Source organism: Thamnophis sirtalis, unplaced genomic scaffold (assembly GCF_051295495.1).
Source record: "Thamnophis sirtalis isolate CommonGarterSnake01/CBP01778 unplaced genomic scaffold, rThaSir2_p1.2 scaffold_2, whole genome shotgun sequence".
In the NCBI taxonomy this organism is placed as follows: domain Eukaryota; kingdom Metazoa; phylum Chordata; class Lepidosauria; order Squamata; family Natricidae; genus Thamnophis; species Thamnophis sirtalis.
The window spans coordinates 88,579,875-88,604,202 of record NW_028261382.1 but is presented as its reverse complement, the minus strand read 5'-3'; the positions used below and the strand labels follow the sequence as shown (position 1 = coordinate 88,604,202).

The 24,328-nt window shown below is 41.4% G+C and overlaps 1 protein-coding gene across 2 annotated transcripts in view; it reads left to right on the top strand.

Moving 5' to 3' along the window:
* Window positions 1–24,328, top strand: part of KIRREL3 (kirre like nephrin family adhesion molecule 3) — a 781,414-nt gene that overhangs the window by 574,867 nt on the left and 182,219 nt on the right. For both annotated transcript variants that reach the window (XM_087706343.1, XM_087706345.1), the window contains exon 5: window positions 22,662–22,819. In XM_087706343.1, coding sequence (XP_087562469.1) covers window positions 22,662–22,819 — 158 coding nt within the window. The remainder of the gene's footprint in view (window positions 1–22,661; window positions 22,820–24,328) is intronic.

The window sequence follows — 24,328 nt, the reverse complement described above, 5'->3', positions numbered from 1 at the left end:
TCTTAAAACTGTCAAGACCCTTGCACCCCTAACCCTTTAGAAAGAAAAAAAACCTAGGAGTGTTCAAACTTGACAGTTTTAAGACTTGTGGACTTCAACTCCCAGAATTCCTTCTCTTGCTCTTCATCTTGATGTTGTGTGGACGGGGGGGGGGGGGAGGGAGCTGGAACCGGTTCTAAATGGCACTGTAGAAGAGGTTAGGGGGTTAGACTATAGAAGAGGTTAGGACTGGCAGGAATCCACCCCTGTAGTATGCCCTGGTACGGGTGTACCAGTGCCTACCCGGAGCATTGAGTAACGTTCCGGTATGGTGCTCCGGAGGGCCCACCCACCTGCCCAAGTTCCTTCCTTGTATTTGAGCTCTTCGGTGCTTCCGCACACATGCATAGAGCGTACGGTGCCTGTGTGACACTCCGCCGAGCAGCTGGAGCGTTGCGGAAGCTCGCAGAGCCGTCGCAAGAGGTAAGTCTCTGCGTGTGTGTGTGCATTCATGTGGTGCACGCCAGGGCCCCTTGCAACCATACTGTTTCCACCACTGATTTGAAGCTACAATGGCACTGAATAAAATAATTTATGACCGCGTCCCACTTATAAAATATATTAGCTGCTAAATTATTTTCCTTCCTTCCCTCCTTCCCTCTCTCTTTCGCTCCCTCCCTCCCTCCCTCTCTCTCTTCATCATAAAATTAAGCCAAACATGAAGGCACTTTCGGGACACAGAAATGTAAATATTTTTTAGGAGAGAAGAGTGTAAAAGAAAACTAGAATATCTTTTTATTTCTTTCCTTTGCTTTTGAGTTCAATCCTTATCTTTCTTCTTTTTCTATATTAATGCGGTATTCTCTATCTCCAGAAAGGCGAGCAATAACAAATTCTCACGTCAGTGTTTCATTGCCAGGTTCTTGGATCTTTTGGCACATGATAAGTTGCGTCATTCCCTCCGGCCCTAAAAGTGAGACATCATCTCTTTGACCAGCTCATCCCTCCTGTTTTCTCCACACCGGAAGTTTTTGTAAGATGAATAAGCGAGAGAAAAAGATGTACCATTTAAACTTCCACCACTACTTTTCTTACCTTGCCCTTTTTATTCATTCTTAACATCTCTTTCTTTTCCCCAACTTACTTCACCTGGTGTGGTTTTTTTTTCAAAAATCCCCTTTCTCTTCCTCTCCAGGTAAACAGCCCTCCATTGTTATGCTGTTGTATCAGCTGCCCTATTACATTTTTTTTTAACCTCTGTTCTTTCGTATAAAACAGAATCCATTCATGTAATGTTTGCCTTGCAGGTTTGTTCACCCTCTTTCAGACTTTTAACATGATAGAGTACATTTGTAAATTTCCTGCATAGAGCTCAGAGCACCTGGATGCCCGTAGACCTCTTCCTTAATGTCTATCAGGCATTTTTTTTCCTTTTTTTTTAATTTAAAAGAGGGGGGAAGCAACCTGTTTCAAAGCTGAAAGCACTAGCTCCTGGCTTCAGCTTTATTATTGGAACTCAAATGACCTCTGTAAGCTTTCTTAGAACATAAAAATGACGGCTGAAAATACATTTACCTGTCCAGAAAAGGGACAAACATAAATAGAAATACTAAGAAACAGCTCTAAGGAATGTCTGGTAAATCGATGCTTTATTTTTGGCAATGTGTTCAATTTTGAGAATAGGCAAACTCTGCCCCAGCAACCATTTTGAGAAAGCACCCACCACTTTTCCCCAGAACTCCAGAAAAGTAGGATGACTTCATGCATTTACAGGTTGTAGCATCCCAGGATCACGTAACCATCCTTTGCAAGCTCCCCATCCGGCTTCCAACAACTCAAGTCAACTGGGGAAACCAGATCCGCCTAATGACTTCATGATTTGCTTAACAACTTTGGCACAAAGCATTGCAAAACCAGGTGAAACTCACTTAACAACTGCCTTGCTTAACAATGGAAATTCTGGGGCCAGCTGGGCCTGTAAGTCGAGGCTCTACTTGTCCCAAAGGTGCTTTTTCAAAAGGCAACTGGACTTTCTTTATTTTTGCTTGAAGACATTTCACTTCTCATCCAAGAAGCTCCTTCAATTCCGGATGAGTGGTGGAGAATGGAAGGATATAAATTCCTTGCAGTCATCTGGAGATTAGCACTCTTTCTGAGAGTCCTTGAGGCCACTTGGAGGGTTTATCTGTGCCCTCAGGGTCACCTGAATAGTGCAAATGGGTGTGGGACCTTCTTGGGATTGCCAAAAGGACTGTGTTGTAGATAGGAGATAGGTGGTATTGTATCCTTCCTGCTCTGTTGACAACCAGGATCTGGAAGACTGACCATCTCCATAGTCAAGGACTACCTGTACGCACACCAGAGAAGAATATCCCACTCGGTTTCTTCCTACTCAAATTGACAAATCAAGCAAATATATTCAGGATTAAATCCTCTTTTACAGTCACATTTTTTTAAAAAAAATTTCTTAGTCATGAAACACTGATATTTTCTTTCTTATTTTCAACTGGGTGGGGGGGGGAGAAGCACATTAGAATGTTGATAGAAATCATTCATTCCACAGATCACTCATTTTACTTATGCAACCAATCCATTGCTTGTCATTTGCATAACCATCTCAATGTCATGGGATTACGCTAGGAGATAGGGTCTAGTTATTGCATTGGGAGCTGGGAATGAAATAATGGATTATCCTGTTCCTTATATGCTACATTTTTATAGTCATCAAGAGATCTTCCAAACAAATGACCTTCGGTAAGTCACTGCAGAAGAACAGTTCAATCATGTGCAAGAGTGAGTTGTAAGCCTTTAGTTGGAATTGAAAACAAATCCACTATGGATTTCTGGGGGTGGGGGCGTGTGGATTTGCGAGATTGTCTAAGACAGTTTCTCCTGCAATGTATTGAGCACATTTGGTACTGGTACTGTTTGGTACTGAGCACAATCAGCTTGCATCCATATTTCTTCAATTGAAAAAAAGGTCCATAGTAAACAAATTTGTTTGGGAAAGAACAGCTAAAGCACAGGGGTCGACTTGGGAGTAAGGCCAGAAGTGGATGATGAATGGCCCCTCCCATAGGGCATAAAAGAGGAGTGAAGGGGGAGTGGAGTTTGCAGGAGACAATTAGTTCACTTAATTGGCCTGTGACTCTCCGAGACTCCTTGCCAGGTTTTGCATATATCGGCCTGGCAGCTCTCCAAGCCAGATTAGGTCTGTGACTGTAAATCCTCCCTTGAAAGACTTTGCTGGGTGTGAATGAGCAGAATTCACAGTCAATTAATAAAAGGGGTTTTTGTCAGGACCAGGAGTTTGCTTCATGCTCTTGGGAAGCCAAGGTCAGAACAGGTAGTTACAAACCAGACAGAAATCTATAAGGACATTGTCATGCCCCCGTTGGAGCCTGAATCTCGGGGGGGGGGGGGAGATGAGCTGGAACTGTAGCTGACAGAGATCAAGGGGGCAGCTTTGTTGGCTTTGGTGGAAAATGGGGAAGAGCAGGGCCAGTCAGGCCAGGCCTTTTCAGGATTAGGACAGTTTGTAGACAAGGAGGAACAGGGGTTGGATGACCAAGAGAGGCTGAACATGAGAGACAGAGCTCAGGCGATGAGCAAGGACCACCCGCTCCCTATCCGTGAGCACAGAGAGTAGAGAGAAGGCGAGAACAGCACAGACTGAGCTGGCTACTGGTGAGGAGAGCACCCCGCCCCTCTTCACAACACACACCTGGGGACTGAGGCTTAAGGAGACGTGGGGAGGGGCATTTGTTGGGAACAAACACTGAATTCCTGGAGTGTTGAGTGCCGACGTTTGAACTTTCCTGGATTCCTTGAACTCTTCTAGATTTCTGGATTACTTGCCTTGCTCCCTGGCTTCCTCAACTCCTTAGCTTGCCCTGCTGGATTTATTGCTGTGTAGCCATGATGTTCACAGCATTGGGCTGGACTATTTGCAACCAGAGGCTTCTTGAGGTGTGTTTCTTTGTCATCACTTTGATCTGGGACTTGCCAGAAACGTGGGACTGTTTGGAGCAATAAAGGGGCAGTGTGAACTGCCAGCTGCCTATGTTATCACTATGCCGTGCCCTGAGTCGTCACAGATATTTGCATCACACAAAACACAAGGATATTTGTAGAATAAAAGCTATTTATTTGAGGGATGGAGGTGAGTTGATATGTACATTTGGGCAAGTTGCGTACAACAGCTCTGAAATACACAGACGCATACGCACGCACACACACCCGTCTTTAAAATTATTTAATTTAGAAAAAAGATTATCTGGGAAACTGCCTGCGGCTGCAGAATGCAACCAAACCAAATTTGTATTGATCCACATATTCCCCATCTTTGTTGTACACATTGGAGAAATGGAAGCAAAGCAGTGATTCTAGGCATACCACAATTATTTGCTATTGCGCTATAATTAATTGTGTTACCCTTAATGCAGAGTTTCAGTCTGGTTCATATTTCTGGTTACATTACAGCAGGATTGTCAAACTCAAGGCTCAGCAGCCGGATCCGGAAACAGAAAAGGACCAGGCCACCGTGCTTCTGCCAGCAAGAAATCCCGAGCTCTGTTTTCACTGGCGGAGGGCTGCAGGTGGCCGTGGCAGCTGAAAACGGAGTTCAGGAAGCTATTTTTGCTGGCAGAGTGCTCGGGCTACCACAGGCACCCCCAACAGGAGTGATGTCAAGCTGGCCATGCCCACCCAGGCCACACACACCCCAGCTCCCCCCACAGGTCAAACACAACCCTAATGCAGTCCCCAGTTAAATCGAGTTTGACACCCCTGTATTACAGCTTGCTCAATCTCGTTGATTAAGCAAAAATGAATTGGGTTCTCAAGCATATTGAGCTCCAAACAGAGGTGGGTTCCTACCAGTTCGCACCTATTCGGTAGAACCGGTTCGTCAAATCTACCAGACCGGTTAGAAGAGGTTCCACCAGTGGACCCGGAAAGCAGGCCACACCTACAGAAGAGGTTCCAAATGTTTTTGAAACCCACCACTGCTGGAGGGTTAGAGGTGCCAGGATCTTGTAACTTGACAGCTTTAAGACTTGCATGCCTCAATGCCAGAGTTTCTGAATAGTTAGTTGGACCGACCTAAGTACTAATTCATAATTTCATATCCAGTCACATGGGCGGCAAGCCCCTCCCATCTGGTCATATGGGTTGCAAGCCACTCCCACAAAGGAAGCCACACCCACAGAGTAGGTTCAAACAATTTTTGAAACCCACCACTGGCTCCAAACCACGTTTTCCTTACCATGAATGGTTATTCACTCATAAGGGAGATTATCTCATCAGGTCCTCGACTTACGACCACAATCCAGGCAAAAGGATTTCTTTTGCTAAAGAAGTGGTTGTTTATGTGAGTAGTGTCCGATTTTACAATGGTTTGAATGGTTATTAAACAAATGGTTGTAAGTATGTTGGGCCACAACTCTCATAGTTCCTGAACCAGATAGACCATGGAGTGTGTGGCCATAAGTTGTAGTCTCCGTTTGGTGGGCTCTGTTGAATTAACAACATTTCAAAAGTCAGGGCATGTGCCCACTCACAGGAGAAAGTCCAGGAGATGATTAATTGTTTGCTTTGCTAAATTCCTTGCGAACGTATTTGTGCACTCACTCCTGCCAGTTCTATTTACATCGAGTCTTTAATATAGATCAAAAGGCTGCCCTCCTTCAGATCTGCTCAGCCTCTTTCTTCAGAGGCTTCTCTGGGACCGTAGAGGCATCCCATTATGCTTGAGAGTGTCTGGTAGAAATTAAGGCTGCATCAAAACTAAAGCCAAAACTAGACTCCAAATGCATCAGAAATGCATGTACCAGATAATGCGCGCTTTGATGGGAAAAGCCTCCCAGACTTTCAAACAAAAAAAATGTGTTTAAACATCTGAAGCAGCAAATGACTTTATGCAGATGAAGAGTGTGATAGGTGGGACAGCAGTGACAAACACATCTACGGTGATGCCTTCATATCTCAGCTTCTCTGGCAGAGAAAACAGGCCTGGCAGACAAGCTTGCGAAGCAGTGCATGAATAGGCAAACACAATATTATGATTGGACCAGAGCTTTTTTTTTTAAAGCAAACAAACAGATATTTATCTTAAAAGAAATTAAAAAAAATACTAAGTGGTCATACTTGGGTGTTCCTTGCAATTCTTGCTAACGACTGTTTCTCATTGACTTGGTAAACCTGGTTAGTAAATCTAAGCTATGAAATGGGGGAGTATAGATTTTCAGATGTTGTTGATCTACAACTCTCTAATGTGTTTACCATTGGCCATTTTGGGCTGAGGCTTATGGATATTGGAATCCGATAACAGCTGGAGGGCCATGATTTCTCACTCAGATTGTAATCTATCTTAAATGTTCTTCTCTTTCACATTTTCCCATAGGGGAAAAAGAAAGAAAGCTGTTTAGTGTACAAATAGCCGGCTTTTAAATTCTCTGCATAGTTTAAGATTCAGGACCCATGAATGTATGTATGTATGTGTGTAATGATTGGCATGCTCTCTATTCATCAGACTCTACTAATATAGTAGCCCTAGTCAGTGATTGAATTCAAAAAAAATTACGACCGGTTTTATGGGCTTGGCTTGGTGGGTTGGCTTGGCTTAGTGGTCGTAGCAGGGGAAGGATACTGTAAAATCTCCATTCCCTCCCCACTCCAGGGGAAGTTTACTGCAAAATCACCATTTCCTCCCAATCAGCTGGGACTTGGGAGGCAGAGAATAGAAGAGGGCGGGGCCAGTCAGAGGTGGTTCTCCAAACTACTCAAAATTTCTGCTACTGGTTCTCCAGAATTAGTCAAAACCTGCTAAATACCACCTCTGGCCCTAGTAAACCTAACCTATTTAGATGACCCTCAATTGGGAAAGATTGTTTTTTACTATTTCAAGCACTATTTCAAGTTTGAATAGTTCAGAGAACCTTCCCCTAGAGAGGGATGGGAATGAAGATTTTACAGAAGCCTTCCCCTGCCACGCCCACCAAGCCACTCCTATCAAGTGTCAAAACCGGTAATAAAAAAAATGAATTCCACCACTCGCCCTCTCTAAGTAGTTTACAAAGTCAGCATATTTCCCCCAACAATCTGGGTCCTCATTTTACCAACCTTGGAAGGATGGAAGGCTGAGTCAACCTTGAACCGATCAGGATTGAACTCCTGGCTGTGAGAAGAGTTAGCGTGCAATACTGCATTCTAAGCACTGTGAAAGAAAGGGAGGGAGAGAGGGAGGAAAGAAAGAAGGGAGAGGAAGAAAGAGAAGGAAGAAGGGAGGAACAGCAATAGCACTTCAAAGTACCACTTCATATTGTGCTTCAAAGTACTTTACCATCCTTTCTAAGCAGTTTATAGAGTCAGCATATTGCCCACATCTGGGTCCTCATTTTACCCATCTCAGAAGGATGGAAGGCTGAGTCAAGCTTGAGCCCATCAGGATCAAACTCCTGGCTGTGGGTAGAGTTAGCCTTGCAATATCGCATTGTAATCACTGCGCCACCACGGCTCAAGATCAGGAGTCTGGTGGCAACTCACATCTTTTATTCTAAGCTATCAGCTTTCATGGGCTGCAGTTCACTTCTCTAGAGTGGCCACAAATGATGATGTCTTTAAATAAAATTTGCTGCTCCAGAAAGGTGCTGCAAGATTCTTCCAGATTTTCTCCTTCCCCCTGAACTGAGGGGATAAAAAAATAAGTCGATGGATTCAATATCTGCATTTCCACTCTGGCAGCTATGTGGCAACTTTCAATTAATGAGCATCTGGACTGGTTTCATTAATACTTTTCTAAAAAGGAAAGGCATGTTGCACAAATTGATAGCTAATGTGATGCAGATGACAGCAATCGGAATTAATTAGAGGTAGAAGTTTGTTGTAGAGTCAACTGCTTTCTTTCCACTATCTCCTACCCTTCTCTCTTTCCAGTTGTCTCACGGGAAGCTCTTCAATTCAAAGAAATGCAGATAATAATTAAAGATGTCTCAAGTGGCAGTGATGTCCAGCTGGATCTTTCACTACAGAGAACGATAAAATAATAATGGTTAATTAGTAATATCAGGGTAAGCACACAAAGGTGCCAATCACATGCCTCTTGAAGCTGGCCAGGAACTAGACTCAGAATCAGTGACAAGGTGGACTTTTCCAAAACACAAGAAGCAAACTAGCCACAGCTAAGGATGCTTAGATAAACTGATTCTAAACCAAGAGAGATATCCCAGCCCCCAAAATTCCAGCAGCCTTACCGCTAACAGATTTTTCTCTGTTCTTTCTTTACAGAATATCACCTTCACTTCCTAAATAAATAGAAACCCACATAAATTTGAAATTCCTTCTTAGAAGAGGAAAGCTGTTCTAGGAGTTTAAAAGAAGAGAACCTTCTGCACATTTCCTTTGGAAAAATCAAAATCTAAGCATAAATAAAATAAAAAATATGCCAACTGAAAACAGCCCAATAAGATTCCACTGATGCTGAAGTGACACAATTCCTCATCTTCCTTTTTTTTAGTTTCCTTCCTCACTACTTTCCTTGGAACATCTAGTCCCAACACAAAATATTATGATTTTGTCCTCATTTTCCTTCTCTTTAGGGACAGAAAAAAATGATTTGCAGGCAGAAAAACACTGCAAGTTCATGTATGATCCCAGATAAAAAAAATGCTGACATTCACCTATAAACTGTGAAGGCTGAAGCTGACAAGAATAAAAGTGAATCTGAGATCAGACGGGATCATTAGAAAAAAATATTGTTCGAGGACCCTTAGCATCCAAGGCTGAGAAACAGCAAAAAAAAATCTGTTGCCACCTAAAGTGCAGAAAGTGACATAGGAATTAAACTCTGGCTACGTTTCTAGAGTCTGCAGTAGCTTCCATTGTAAGGAAGACATCCGTACAATGTCTTCTCATCCGCAACCAAGGCAATTTATCTATCTAAACCACCTCCTGGAATTTTTTGCTGCTAAACTCCTGAGCAAATTCCAAAGGGGAAGATAGATAAGTTTGTCCTGCTCAGAAAAAGGCTCTGACAATAGGACCTTCACAGTTTAGTATGTAACATCACAATTATTCTAAACTATTATTCTTCTCTATTATTGTTGTTTTTGTTGCTCTTGTTGTTTTCATTGTTAGTGTATGGCATTGTTACATTAGCCAGGAGATCACAGTGCTATTGCAGAGTAGTCATTTGGCTGCCAAGGTACCAGTTCTAAAGAGCAAACTGGCTTCACACCAGAAAGAAAGACAGTGTCACATCCATTCTAGGCCCTCTCCCTTCCCTGGAGCCACCATGTAAACAGACGCTGGATTCGGGAAGGTTCAGAGCCAGCAGAAATCTGACTACCTGCATGGAGCACCAACTTGTCTCCTCACCAAAGTGAGGAACGTATTTATCTATTTGCATAGAACATGCTTTTGAACTGTTAGCTGGACAGAAGCTGAGGCAAGTGATGGGAGCTCACCATACCACACAGTGCTAGGACTCCAACCGTTAGAGCAGAGACCATGTCCAGCACCATTAAGCCATTGAGCCACTGAGCCTCCACTTCTTCTCATTCAAAGTCTGATAATCTTCAAAAGCTTTGTTCCATGCCCCCATCCCCTGCAGAGGCATAGCGAGATGCTTTTCAAGAGCAGGCCTTCTCAGTTCCAGTATTTCCACAACTCTATGATTCTATTGTCTATTTTTTTTTTCTAAGCAAGATTCTCATGGACATCTCTTTGACAAAATGCATTGGATGGATTTCAAGAAATAGCTTTTTTACTATGCAGTCAAGACCAGGTCTTTTCACTGATCATGGAGAAACTTGTAGATAGATGACTACATAGTCATCTCCTGAAACTTTATCAGTCTGGAAACCAGTCATCATTGGAACATCCTCTCCACCTGATTTTTCCTTCATCTAGCAAGAAGAGATTTAATCTTGATGGATATTAATCATTTTAATCAGCTTGCTGATTTTTCTGCTGAGGCTGTTGCTTTTCTTGTTTTAACACAGTGTGCTAGATTTTAATTATTGTGTTTTATTTTGTATTCTAATTTATTTAGAACTTTATGTGATTTTAAGCAATTTGCCTTGGGAAAATCTAATTTTGAAGGGCAGCAGATACAGTTTAATTTGATTCTTACTCTAGTGGGCATCCCTCTCTCTCTCTCTCTCTCTCTCTCTCTCTCTCTCTCTCTCTCTCTCTCTCTCTGATGAGCAGTTTGTTTTTCACATTTGACTGCTTGAAATCTATTCTGTTTCTAACCCTATAGAAATGAAACAAAAATTCTCCCTTCATACCCTTTTTAAACAACTGCTAACATCAATAATTGTAATGGAAGGGAATATAGCATATAGAATACAGTAATTGCAATACTGACACAAATTGCAGAATCATAGTATGGACTGGACCGTGGCAAAATCCTTAGTAAGCTCTTCTGCCCCGTACATTCATCTACAAGCATAGATGAAGAGTCCAGTCTCCGTTTATACCAAAAACTTTGTTCCAACCAAAATCTGCTTCCTTGTCATTTTAGTTTTCAGCCCATTGATTCTTGTCTTATCCTGTAGAACAGCCCCATCTTCTATGGGTCACCTCTTTAAATACAGCTATCCTAACTCGCCAATGTTCTCTTCCCCATGCTAAGCATAGCTGGTGTTTCCCCCTATTTCTTATGAGTTTCTCCTCCTCAGGCTCCTCCTCTTCTTGGTTGTTCTCCTTCTTATAATCTGGTCCCCAGAATTGAATGCAGTATTCTAGGGGGAGATGCTGATCAATGAAAAATAGAAAACAAGAGTGGCTTATGTTGATCTTGATTATGCAACTTCTGCTGATGCAACCTAGGATTATATATGAGTCTTTGTTTTATAGCTGCATCCTGCTGTCAGCTGTTTAGCAAGACGCCCATTTATTATTATATTTTTTTGCACATACCACAAGCCAGTATGGTTTCTCCTATCCTAAATTCATGCCTATATTCCAAACATAGGATGATGCATTTTGAAATTCATCTTCTTGGTTTCTGCATGCTGTTCTGGGTTGTCAACACTTTCATGAATCTTTATTTTGCGCTATTTTTGTGTTGTGCACATATTTGATTATCCTATTTTCTAACCCCTCATCCGAGTCATTTAAAATATGTTGAACAGCATGAGACCTAGGACAAATGATATTCTATTTGACAGTTCCTTCCAATCTAATGCCAAGGCATGAGCATATTCCCACATTAACCAACAGCTTCTTTAAAAATGCAGAGGGAGGAAAATAAAAATTTAAAAAAATGCATCACAATTAAAATCCATATTGAGTGGATAAGGGACAGCAGTTTGCTAGTCTTCTCTCACATTCCTTCTCCCCCTCTCTCCTGCTCCTTATGGTCTTTGAATGGGGACATAATGAGTTGCCATCATTTTGCCATGTTACATATGTTAAGGAGCTGATACTGATTTCTATTCATCAGAATCTTCTCCTGCACCTATCCAAGTTCTACTCTTTAATGAGCTGGGAGCCAATCAATAATTCATTGCTACATGAATAACTGGGCGATGATAACTACTTATTTGGAAAGATGTAATCAGAACTCATTCTCTCTCTTACATACCAGCTTCCCCTAATTCCTGGGTAATCCAATAGACTTGAAGTAGGCATCAAAAGAAATCTTGAACAAGAAGGTAGGCTGGATTAGCACGTAGGATGAAGAGTATAATCATTCCTTGAAGCACAAAGCTTTTTTTTTTCTTTTATGTTATGAAGTTGCAGAATTCTTATAGTGGTGTTTGGCTGGGAAGGTACTTAAAAATTCTGTATCATTAATCTTGATGACATATGTGTAAGGGGGAAAGGCAGGAATGCTTTGGATGGAGCAGAGTCATCATTACACAGTAATTCACGTTCTTTCACATTAAGACAATTTAATCTGAAGTCTTTTCAGATTATGTTTCCAAGATGCATTGTGGGGATGGATTATGTGAAACCAACCCAATTTGTTCTACCAGTTCAAGTTTATTAAAAATATGTAACCTTTTTTAGAATTGCTCAAAGTCGGGTTGGCCTATGATAACCCAAGAAAACACGCCAGTGAAATTCTGCAGAGAAGATGATGGACTATCTGCCATGCTTTGAGAGGACAATAGACATGTATTTCCTTCATCCTAATATCCCCCAGATCTCTAAAACATTGGTTCCCATAATCCCTTTTGGCAATAGTACTCCGATTTATGAAAGCTGCATTCCCAACTTATGTAAAGTTGAAAAAGATGAGTATGCCCCCCCTTTACTGTACATAATCATAAAAAGACCCCTCAAATACATTTAGTTCAACACTGAAGATCCAGTGCTAATCATACATAGACATTTCAGTTGATATTAATCCTGTTTACGTGTCATTCAAAACTACAGTGCCTCTAAGGAAAGGATGATAATAATAATAATAATGTATGTATCCATCCATCCGTGCACACACACATATAACTTATATTGATAAAATAATGGACATGGATAGTATGGTTAAAGGGGAAAAAAAACAACCACCATAATCATTATTTAATCAATGAGTTATTTAAATCTTCTAATGAATTCAAGCTTTGTGATCCACAATGAAATGGGCCTTTGGGGAAAACAATTCTTCAAAATCAGCTCCTTCGAGTTTAGTGAGAGCGTATCTTGAGGAATTTCTATGTGTGGATTCTCCATCATCCAGGTCATGGTTGTCCCAAAGGTGCTTTCCAAAAGGTAACCGGGCTTTTTTGTTTTTCTTTGAATTTCTTCACTTCTCAAAACTGAAGAAGTTTCTTGGATGAGAAGCAAAACATTTTCAAAGAAAAAAACAAAAGAAGTCCAGTTGCCTTTTGGAAAAGCACTTTTGGGGCTATCTTGAGGAATGGAAACATTCCCACCCCAGTTTTTAGGTATTGCTATTTATAATACCCAATTTGTGTCTTTTAATTTTGCACAGGGACTAACTACTTTTTTTCAGGATGATCCATTGAGCCACCATAGCTGATTTCTATAACTGGGCCTCCATTTTTATATAATTCAATTCCACTCCTTTGCGAAATCATTTCAGCTCCTATCACCGCAATTGCCACCAGTAAACTGCAGTGTCAGTGGCTGGTTTTATACTTGTTAGTGCTTAGGAGTTAAGCTTAATTAGGAACCCTAGTAGTGCAGAGGTTGGAATGCCGTATTGCAGGCTAACTCTGCTGACTGCCAGCAGTTCGATCCTGACCGGCTCAAGGTTGACTCAGCCTTCCATCCTTCCGAGATTGGTAAAATAAGGACCCAGATTGTTGGGGGCAAGAGGCTGACTCTGTAAACCCCTTAGAGAATGCTATAAAGCACTATGAAGTGGTATATAAGTCCAAATGCTATTGCTATTAATCTTTTGCCTCTGGATTCAAATTTATCATCCAAGAAGCGGAATAGAAGTTTCCGCTGAGCATGCCTCTTCCCCAGAATTGCTCTGTGCTTTTGTGCAATTATTTTCTTGCCTCGGCTGCCGTCACCGTCTCCTATGACTCATAAAATGGGTCTAACCCTGTTGCCACATTTGTGCAATAACATGTGCAAAGCTTTTTAGAAATCCTCTTAAGCGGAAACTAAATATTGATTATTATTCATACAGTAATTATTGTTGTTTTCAGGGAAGAAGATTTTTGCTGTCATTGAAATTGCTAGCAGCATCTAAGTAGTTACATTTAAAGACTTGAAGAAGGTCTGTCGGTTGGGTCAACATTTTTTTTTAAGGATAATTTAATGCATCCAAGTCCTCATTCCTGAAAACTTTTTTTTTTCCTATTAAGGAATGAGCAATTCTTCTGAGATTCACAGAGGGAATTTTCTACATTCTGACCAATGAGCTGTGGTGGCACAGTGGTTAGAATGCAATTTTGCAGGCTAATTCACTGCTCACTGTCACGAGTTCTATCCTGACCAGCTCAAGGTTGACTCAGCCTTCCATCCTTCTGAGGTTGGTAAAATGAGGACCCAGATTATTGGGGCCAATGTGTTGACTCTATAGGGCTGTAAAGCACTATGGAGCAATATACATGTATAAGTGCTCTTGCCCAATTATCCTCATCCAAAGTAATGTTCTGTACAAAATGGCTTCTCAAAATTATTCCTCCTTTTTGTGGAACAGAAATTTGGTGAGACAATTTAATTGCTCTAAAGTGAGAAGAAGTTCTCTGACAGCTTATCGGAGAACGAGCATTTATGCAGTATTATTTTATAGCATATACTGTATATAAGGACATGGTGATAAGAGAAGGAATCACTCTGGATTTTTTGCATTAAGGATGCTTTTATGCAATCTGTTTGTGGGCAATTTTTAAATCAAGTTGAGAACATTTATAGTTATTTACAGACCGAATAAGGAGGAAAATCCGGATATATATTTTTTTTCTTTTCAACATCCAGCCAGGGTGGATTTTTTTAAAAAAAATATATGTTTAATGTTGGAAAAAGATACTGGATTTTTTTTTTTTTAACAAAAAGTAAATAAAAATAAAATGGAGAGCTAATACCAAATGAAATGATATATAGGCATTCAGCACTGACATAAACTAGAATATGTGAGGAGCAGTGGTGGGATTCAAATAATTTAACAACCGGTTCTCTGCCCTAATGACCAGTTGGGTAGGCATGGCTCGGTGGTCATGTGACTGGGTGGGTATGGCCAACTCAACGTCACTCACGTCAATGGGCACTTCACATCAACTGTTACAATGTAATAAGGGTTAACTGGAGAGGCAGTTTCTGTAAGCAGGGCAATAAAGATTAGGCTAGAAACAACACCAGAATGTTTCCTTCCTGCCTTCCTTTACAGGGATCAGCCCTGTAAAGTGGAAAAAAACAAAAGGAGATTTCTTCCATCAACCGGTTCTCCGAACTGCTTAGAAAGTTAACAACCGGTTCTCCCGAATAGGTGTGAACTGGCTGAATCCCACCACTGGTGAGGAATAACTGGGGTGGAGCAACTGAAGATATAGTACAACATCAGTGTTCTTTTTTTTCTTTAGTCTTTCTTGAGAAAACTTGTTGGGGAGGAATCGAGCTGCATGAGTGTGTGTGTTTTCCCATTTTTAAAAAAGTGACGTTTAAGAGAAACAACAGGGAATATACCCATCACTGATTTTATGAATTTAGATTATTTTTACCCTATAGCTGCCTTCTTTGAGCCTATGTGGATAATAAATTTTAAAATATGCAGTTATGTTACACTGAAAGATTTTAGTGACTCTGGGGTGCTATAGAAATTGTGCAGGCCTGCAATGATGGGCATATCCACTTGTGAAGAGGCAAACACACGCTCGCTCGCTCGTCTTTCGCAAGGTGTCAATTTGCATGAAGGGGAATTCTCAGCCCAAAGTGAAGCTATCTGATATCACTCAAGTCTAAAATGCTCTCAAATCTTTCCTTGATAATAGGGAGATACCTGAGAATTTTCTCTTGAGTTGAAGGCTTCAAGAAGGACTTGGCAGATAAAAAAAATAATTTTCCTCCAATAACGGGGGGAGGGGGAAATAGGGGGCTTTGAAAAGGAACTCCTTTCTGAATCACAATTGGTTTATCCATTTGAAGAATTCCTTTGCTATCAGTTATCATCTCTGCCTGTCAGGCTTAGCTCTGAGGAATCCTTGATGAAAGCAACCCTGAAGCTGGGGTGAAACACAGCGGAAGCCTGAGGTAAAATTTTTTGCAAGATTAACATCTGGAACATTGAGGTGACATTGACACCTCCCAAAGACCCGTTAGATCACACAGGGTTGGCCTCCTCCGGGTTCCGTCCACCAGCCAATGCCACCTGGCTACTACCCGGGGGAGGGCCTTCTCTGTAGCGGTTCCACCACAAAACCGCGGTAGACTAAAGCGCGCTCGACGAAAGCGCGTACGTGACGTCATCACAACGCGACGAAAACAGCACGCTGTGAGCGGTAAACTTAAAATTAATGCGTAAATCTAAACCTAACCCCCCCTCAAACCTAACCCTAAACCTAACCCTAAGCCTAACCCTTAACCTAACGCTAAACCTAACGCTAACCCTTAACCTAACCCTAAACCTAACCCTAACGCTTAACATAACCCTAAACCTAACCCTAACCCTTAACCTAACCCTAAACCTAACCCTTACCTTTACGTGAATCGGCTTGCTTTAATTTTATTTTAATTTAAATTTAATTTATTTTTAATTTTATTTGTTGCGCTGCTGATGACGTCACGTACGCGCTTTGATCGGGCGCGCTTTAGTGGACCACGGTTTTGACGGGTCACGCTCTGTAGCAGCTCCGGCCCTTTGGAATGAACTCCCCGCGGAGATTCGGACCCTCACCTCTCTCCAGGCCTTCCGGAAAGCCGTCAAAACCTGGCTGTGCCGGCAGGCCTGGGGTTGATGAGTTCCCCTCCCCTCTCGACTTGTATGGCTGTATGATTCTTGTTTATTTTAATTACGTGTATCATGTTTTATGTTCCCTTTTCCCCTTTTTGAGTTGTTCGCCGCCCTGAGTCCCTCCCGGAGAAGGGCGGCATACAAATAAACTAAATCTGAAATCTGACACCCAGCCTCTTGGCCTTCTGTAGGGACCTTGAACCCTGGCTCTACCAATTGGCCAGGGCCAGATCATCAACGAGGGCATGTCACACTGGAGGTGATTGATGGATTGAGAGAAGACTCTACCTCCACCTTGCTCCTCCCTTGTCATCTTCATTAATTGTAGTTTTAATACTTAAAATATTAATAGTTTAATCTTTTCCTTGTCGTTATCACTCTGTTGTAAGAAAAGGGATTCCAAATCTGAATTTCTGAATTAATATCAGAAACCTCATTAAATCAAGAGTAGATAAGTCTACTGTGGAGCATATACATTTCATAAGAAATAAAAATAAGGATCCTTCATAGTAAATAAAAATAAGGATCCTGCAAAAATAAGGATCCTGGAGTAGCTATCAGAAGGTGGCCTCAGAATAAGGTCTCCTTGTTAACAGAATAACAGAGCAGGAAGGAACTCTGGAGGCCTTCTGTTCCAAACCCCTACTCAAAACCCTATACCATTTCAGACAAATGGTTGTCCAATCTCCTCTTAAAAACCTCCAGGGTTGGAACTCTTTTGGAGGCAAGTCACTTCACTGATTAATTGTTCTCACTGTCAGGAAATTTCTCCAGAATTCTAGGTTGGTTCTCTCCTTGATTAATTTCCATCCATTGCTTCTTGTCTGGCTTCAGGAGCTTTGGATACTAGGTTAACTCCCTCTTCTTTGTGGCAGCCCCTTAGATATTGGAAGACTGCTATCATATCACCCCTAGTCCTTCTTTTCATTAAAGTAGACATACCCAGTTCCTGCAATCGTTCTTCATATGTTTTAGCCTCCAGTCCCCAAATCATCTTTGTTGTTCTTCTTTGCACTCTTTCTAGAGTATCCACATCTTTTCTACATCGTGGCGACCAAAACTGAATGCAGTATTCCAAGTGTGGCCTTACCAAGGCAATATAAAGTGGTATTAACACTTACGTGATCTTGATTCTCTCCCTCTGTTTATGCAGCCTAGAACTGCGTTGGCTTTTTTGGCAGCTGCTGCACATGGCTGGCTCATATTTAAATGGTTGTCCACTAGGACTCCAAGATCCCTCTCACAGTTACTCTTATTGAGCCAGGTACCACCTATACTGTACCTGGGCATTTCGTTTTTCATGCCTAAATGTAAAACTTTACTCTTTTCACCATTGAATTCCAAATGCTAAAACAAATACTGATATTCAGTACAGGTAATCCTCAATTAAGAATAGTTCAAGTCACTTCACTGATTAATTGTTCTCACTGTCAGGGAATTTCTCCAGAATTCTAGGTTGGTTCTCTCCTTGATTAGTTTCCATCCAATGCCTGCCCCATTACACTATTGTAAACCTCCACCTGGCATTCTTTCAGTATTTCCAGTACCTTTTGGCTCATGTTGTGTTGCTCATAACAATATCTGACTATGATTTTGTTTCTTCCTTCTGATTCTTGTGACCCTTAAGTTGTCTTTTGGATGTCAGCATAGCACCTCTTCATACTGAATGAACAAAACGTACTAACGGTTCTTTGTGCTAAATTTGATTTGGAATAGACTTTTTCTTTCCCCTTCAGCTCTTTTGTTTGAAGAGTGATTTATAGGGACTAAGATAAGATGGAATAGCACTCTGGATTGTTTATTTTAAATTAGATCATTGGTTCATCTAAATCAATATTGTCAACACCGATTGGCAATATTCCTTGGGGTTTAAGGCAAGAATTCTCTCAGCTCTAACCAGACGAGGCTTGAATTGTATGCTTAGCATAGATGTGGGTGTTTTTTCTTTTTTAACCAGGCAATGCTGCTCCTTTCCTTCGTGTTTTCTGCACCCCTCAGGTTTCAGCCAAAGAGGTCAAGCTTTCTTTTTGTTTCTAGAAATCGCTTTATTCTGAGGTAAATTGGTGGGAACCATCGGACTATTTGAAGAAATTCTTGGGGCTTCGTAATGCTTTATGTATTTACAAGAAACACCCCTAAGACTGTGTGAGTTGGGATTTGGGGCTCTTCCTTATCAATTATGTGAGGAGAGCAGAACCCAAACCATAAAAAGCCTGGCCTGGATCTATCCAAATATGGATTTCCCCCCCAATATTCTGTATCACACAAAGAGATCCAGTTTTGTCTAGTAGTTAAGCCACCAGGCTAAAAAAAAAAACCTAGTAGATTGTGAGTTCTAGTCCCAAGCTATCTGCTTGGTGATTTAGGCCCAGTTACCAGGAGACTATGAGTTCTAGTCCTTCATTACACATGAGAGCCAACTGGGTGACTTTGGGCCAATCATAAGGAGATTGCAAATTCTTGCCCTGCCTTAAGCAGGAAAGCTGGCTGGGGTGATATTGGACCCCTTACTCTGTCTCAACTCATGTCATTAAGCTTAGGCGACAAACCAGTTGGTCAATTCCTGTGACAACCAATGGATCCACCCTTGGTTAGTCTGGAGAAAGCGGACCCTGCATTAGCAGGAAAAGGAGAGGAAGAAAAAGAACAATTCTGTGTCACCCAGTGACATATCTAATCTATCCGTACCTGATAAGCAGATCATAAAAGAATATCGCTCTTCCTACCCCAAGCTGTAATCTTCGATTCAGAATGTAGCTGGAAGTCATCAAAACTAAGTCACTAATGAATTTATCTTAATCCCTTTTGAAAGCTACAGAACTAATCGTTAGCAGAAATACATTTTTTTAAAAAAACAAATCTATAAAAACTCATCCCTGTCTCTTGTGCTCTGGGTATTCTCCTCTCCGTGGAAACAGCCAGGAAAAGCCTGGGCTATGTGAGAATTCTGATATGACAGCCATCCGTTAGTGGTCTGATTTATGTATCAAATTGGTTGAATTTATCCTATTCCCTCCATCTTTTGTTTAGACCAAATCTGTTGCTTTGCATTGTCGGCTGAATGAAGGCAGCTGCCTCCAGTTTTCATAACATAAGATGTGCATATCTCCCAGCAGGAGAGCTCCATCAGCAATGCAGTAAATAAATAAACTGAAGGAAATATGTTATTGCTTTCATATCCAGTGTCTAAACCCATTTCAGACAATGAAAGCGGAATACTGGGGGAAACACACACACACATATACACACAGATATATAAGAACTTAAATGGTGTGTCTGCCACCTAGAGATGCCACCAAGGTCTAGCATACAAGCATTAATAGAATGGCTTTAGAAGAACTTGATGTGTTGAATAAAATCTCACAGGCAACCATGAAAAAAAAAAGAGAGAAGCTTTTGATTCAGCATACCTAGCAGGGGATCTTTGAAATTTCTTTGTTCTTAAATATAATTGATTCCAACCTGTTGCATTGAAAAAAGCCTGTACCTCTGAAGACCTCCACCCTTTTTTTTTAAAAAAAAATACACGTTTGTATTTTTTTTTAAAATACAGGAATTGCAGCTGAGAAATGACCAGTGTTTTGTAGAGGGGGAAAGATTCACAATTTTCCACAACTGAAGAATATTTTTGGAAATTAATGGAATTGGCAGTTACTCTGAGGAAAGGGCGAAAGTCAATCTAGATTTGTTTCTGTTTGGAGACCACTTTTGATCTTCTTACTTGAGAAAGTTAAAACTGAAATTTCATTATTCAAGGTTCAGGATTCAACAATTTGATTTGTTATGATTATAGAAATGTTGTGTATTTTGCTCTTATTAGAAATGCACACTGTATATATGTTTATGTTTAAGGCTAGAATAAGAGGATACATACATGTTTACATACATATAAGCATACACACACACACACGAACACACACAGACTCATTCATTCATTCATTCATTTATTCCCTGTCTGAGAAATTCTGGGAGCTGAAGTCCATATCTATTCAAGTTGCTAATATTGAGAAACAGTGGTTTAAACTCTGCTCCCTGAATCAACTGCCCTGTTTAGAGACAAGGATAGCCTTGTCTATGTAGGAGAAGAAGAAGCTGAGTTGGAAGGCAGGGTTAAATGTGTCATCAGTTTGGAATCCTTCCATTGTCACAAAAGACCTAAGTTCAGCCCTCCCCAGTGAATTTCATTGCCCCTTATATAGCATCAATTTACCTTTGACCATTTAGTTGACAAGATTCTTGTATTAGAAGTAGCAATAATAAACACTTCTGTGCTTTGAACTGAACAAATAGTTCTGATTATTTCCTCACTGACAGTCTACCTATCACCACTCTGCTAAAAGCACCCTATATTCTCAAACTCCAGAAAATGGTCATCTATCCCGCCAAATGTGGTTCAGTTTGATTGGAGGATCACAGATACAGCTAAGCAAAGCCACCATCTGACTTACCATCCAAATCTGCAAAGTATTTTTTGCACAGCATATAAGAAGCAGAAATAAATCCTTCTTGTGAATACTGTCTCTCCACTTACCTTATTGTAATACTTAATGTCATCCCCATAAAATAGTTATGGCTGCATTTTATTTTGCTTTCACAGAAACAAAAATTCAGATGGATCCTATTGGTTCGCTCTAAAGGGAAACCCTACATGTGCAACGAAGCATTAGAAAGAGGAGCAAAGAAGCAAGCTAATTTGTATATAATCCCACCTCCATGATGTAGTATCCAAAAATCACCTGAAATTTCAATTAATTCTCTGAGTAAGATTCTAGAACAGTTTTCTCTGGAGTAAAGGCTACACTGGGGTTCTGATTTACAAAGCAGGAATAGATTTTAAAATAAGCTCAACGGACGTAAACAGGCATTGAGCTGCAAGGAAAGAAAGCATCCCTTTAATCAATCATTAACCAAACACCCTGTTTTGTATGAACAAGTGTGCCATCAAAGAAGGTTAAGTAATCAGCATTCAACCCTCTTGTATAAGCCATGTTATTTGGTTATAGCTAATTCTCGTTGTACAATGCACGCTGTTCTGAACAATAATTCAATGCAGCTTGGTTAGGTAGCATCTTGTTATTGACAAAAGAACAGTTACTGCTATAAACAGATCTCGAACAAACAACAACTTGGTTGATTTACAATGCCAACCAAGGCATGAATTTCTGCAAGTTGTATCCACCTTCCCCCCCCCACCCAATCTGTCTAACTAATGCCCTAATGATCTCTTGAATTGGTGTATAAATTTGAATTGAAATGGTATCTTGAATTAGTACATAAATTTGAATTGAAATGGTCTCTTGAATTGGTGTATAAAATTAGATCATATTGTTTGTGGGGACTTTTGTGTTTCCTAGCCGGATTGCTGTTTTGGTGCATCATTTTCACCACAAAGAAACAGGGGTCAACTTATTCTCCAAAGCAACTGAAGGCAGGCTAAGAAACAATGGAAACTAAATAAGGAGAGGACCAACTTAGAACTAAGGAGAAATTTGATGACAGTGAGAACAGTTAATCAGTGGAATTGCCTTCAGAAGTTAGAATAGAGAAACAGAGTTGGAAGCAGTGATGGGATTCAGCCGGTTCGCACCTATTCAGGAGAACCGGTTCATAACTTTCTAAGCAGTTCGGAGAACCGGTTGTTGGAAGAAATGTTATTTTTTTTCCCCCAATTTACAGGGCTAATCCTGTAAGGAAGGGAGGAAGGAAACATTCTGGTGTTGTTTCTAGCCTAATCTTTATTGCCCTGCTTACAGAAACTGCCTCTCCGGTTAACCCTTATGACATTGTAACAGCTAAGGCGAAGCGCCCATCGACGTGAGTTGGCCACGGCCACATTGTCACATGACCACCAAGCTATGCCTACCCAGCTGGTCATTATGGCAGAGAACCGGTTGTTAAATTATTTGAATCCCACCACTGGTTGGAAGGGACCTGGGAGGTCGTCTAGTCCAACCCTCTGCCTAGGCAGGAAACCCTATGTTTGGAGCATTTACAACTTCTGGAGGCAAGTTGTTCCACTGATTAATTGTTCTAACTGTCAGGAAACTTCTCCTTAGTTCTAAGTTGCTTCTCTCCTTGATTAGTTTCCACCCATTGCTTCTTGTTCTACCCTCAGGTGCTTTAGAGAATAGTTGTAGGTGTTCCATCACTGGAGACTGGACACTGGCCCTTCTCTGAAATGGTTTAGGGTCTGCTGCCTGAGCAGGGGGTTCGACTAGAAGACCTCCAAGGTCATTTTCAGCTTTGTTATTCTGTTATAATTGATTTTGATGCTCCCGAATCTCATCATTCTCTGTTTCCTTCACAGTACCTCCGGACGATCCAATCATCATTGGAGGACCAATCATCAGCCTGCGAGCTGGAGATCCACTGAATCTGACCTGTCATGCAGACAATGCCAAACCAGCAGCAACTATCATCTGGATGAGGAGGGGAGAAGTCATCAATGGAGCCACCTATTCCAAAGTAAGGAGACCTAACAGACATCTGGAATGGGAAAAGCAAAGATACTTTGGGTTTACAGAGTTTTTGCCACAAGGAGCTTCTTAGGAAGTACAGGTAGTTGTCAGCTAACAACCCCAATTGGGGCCAGAATTTTTGTTGCCAAGTTAGGCAATGGCTAAGTGATTTGTGCCTGATTTTACTACCTATTTTTGTCACAGTTCTTAAATGAATCACTGCAGTTATTAAAGGAATCATACGATCGTTAAGCAAATTGTAAGACTCATTGTAAGCCAGTTGAAGACCCAAAGGTCACAAATGGCAATCACATGACCTCAAGACACAACCACAGTAAATGCATGCCAGTTGGCAGTTGCCAAGTGCTCAATTTGATCATATGATTGTGGGGATGCTGCAACAGTTATAAGCGGTAAGGACCAGTGGTAAGTCGCTTTTTTCTGTGCCGTCTTAATTTTGAACAGTCACTACATGAATAGTTGTAAGTGGAGAAGTTGGTTCAGATCCATTCTTCTTGGAGATTTCAGCCCTTTCTTTCTATCATACAACTCATGGCATCACATCTGTCATTCCACCCCAGCACTGAATCCAAACCTACTTAGTTTTAGAAAAGAGGGAGAATTATATGTTGTTTTATAATCCTCCGGGATCATCTTTGTGTAGAACAATAGAAGTAGAATAAGTGATCAGGCTAATGCTATTTTCTCTAAATCATAATAAGCTCAGGTGATACAGGGCAGGTGCTCAGCAGGAACACCAGAGTGGATAAATGTACTATTGCTTCATATACTATGTTGCATGAAATCTATACATGCTCCTATATCAGGGGGGGTCAAACTCGATTTCATTGAGGGCTGCATCAGGGTTTGTTTGACCTTGGGGGGCTGGGTGGGCATGGCTGGGGTGGGCGTGGCCAGCTTGCCATCACTCATGTTGGGGGCACCTGTGGGGGCCCGGGTGGGGCTGGGGGATCCATTGTCTTCCTTCCTTCCTTCCTTCCTTTCTTCCTTCCTTTTCTTCTTTTTCCTTCCCTCTTCCTTCCTTCTCCTTTGTTCTTCAGGAGCCGAGGTGGCGCAGTGGTTAGGGTGCAGTACTGCAAGCCAATTCAGCTGACTGTTATCTGCAGTTCAGCGGTTCTAATCTCACCAGCTCAAGGTTGACTCAGCTTTCCATCCTTCCGAGGTGGGTGAAATTAGGACCCAGACTGTGGGGGCAAAATGCTGACTCTGTAAACCACTTAGAGAGGGCTGAAAGCCCTATGAAGCGGTATATAAGTCTAACTGCTATTGCTATTGCTATTCAGAGGCACTGCGGACCAGTCCTTTGCTGTTTCCAGGGTGGTCATGTGGGTCAGATCTAAGCACCCCATGGGCCGGATCTGGCACCAGGGCCTTGAGTTTGACACCCCTGCCCTATATTGTATCAAATCTAAATGATCAAAAGGCACCCACCCACCTGCATTCCACAAAGACTAGGGTGATGCCAAACCATTGTGCCAAATGAGAGGGAGGGGAG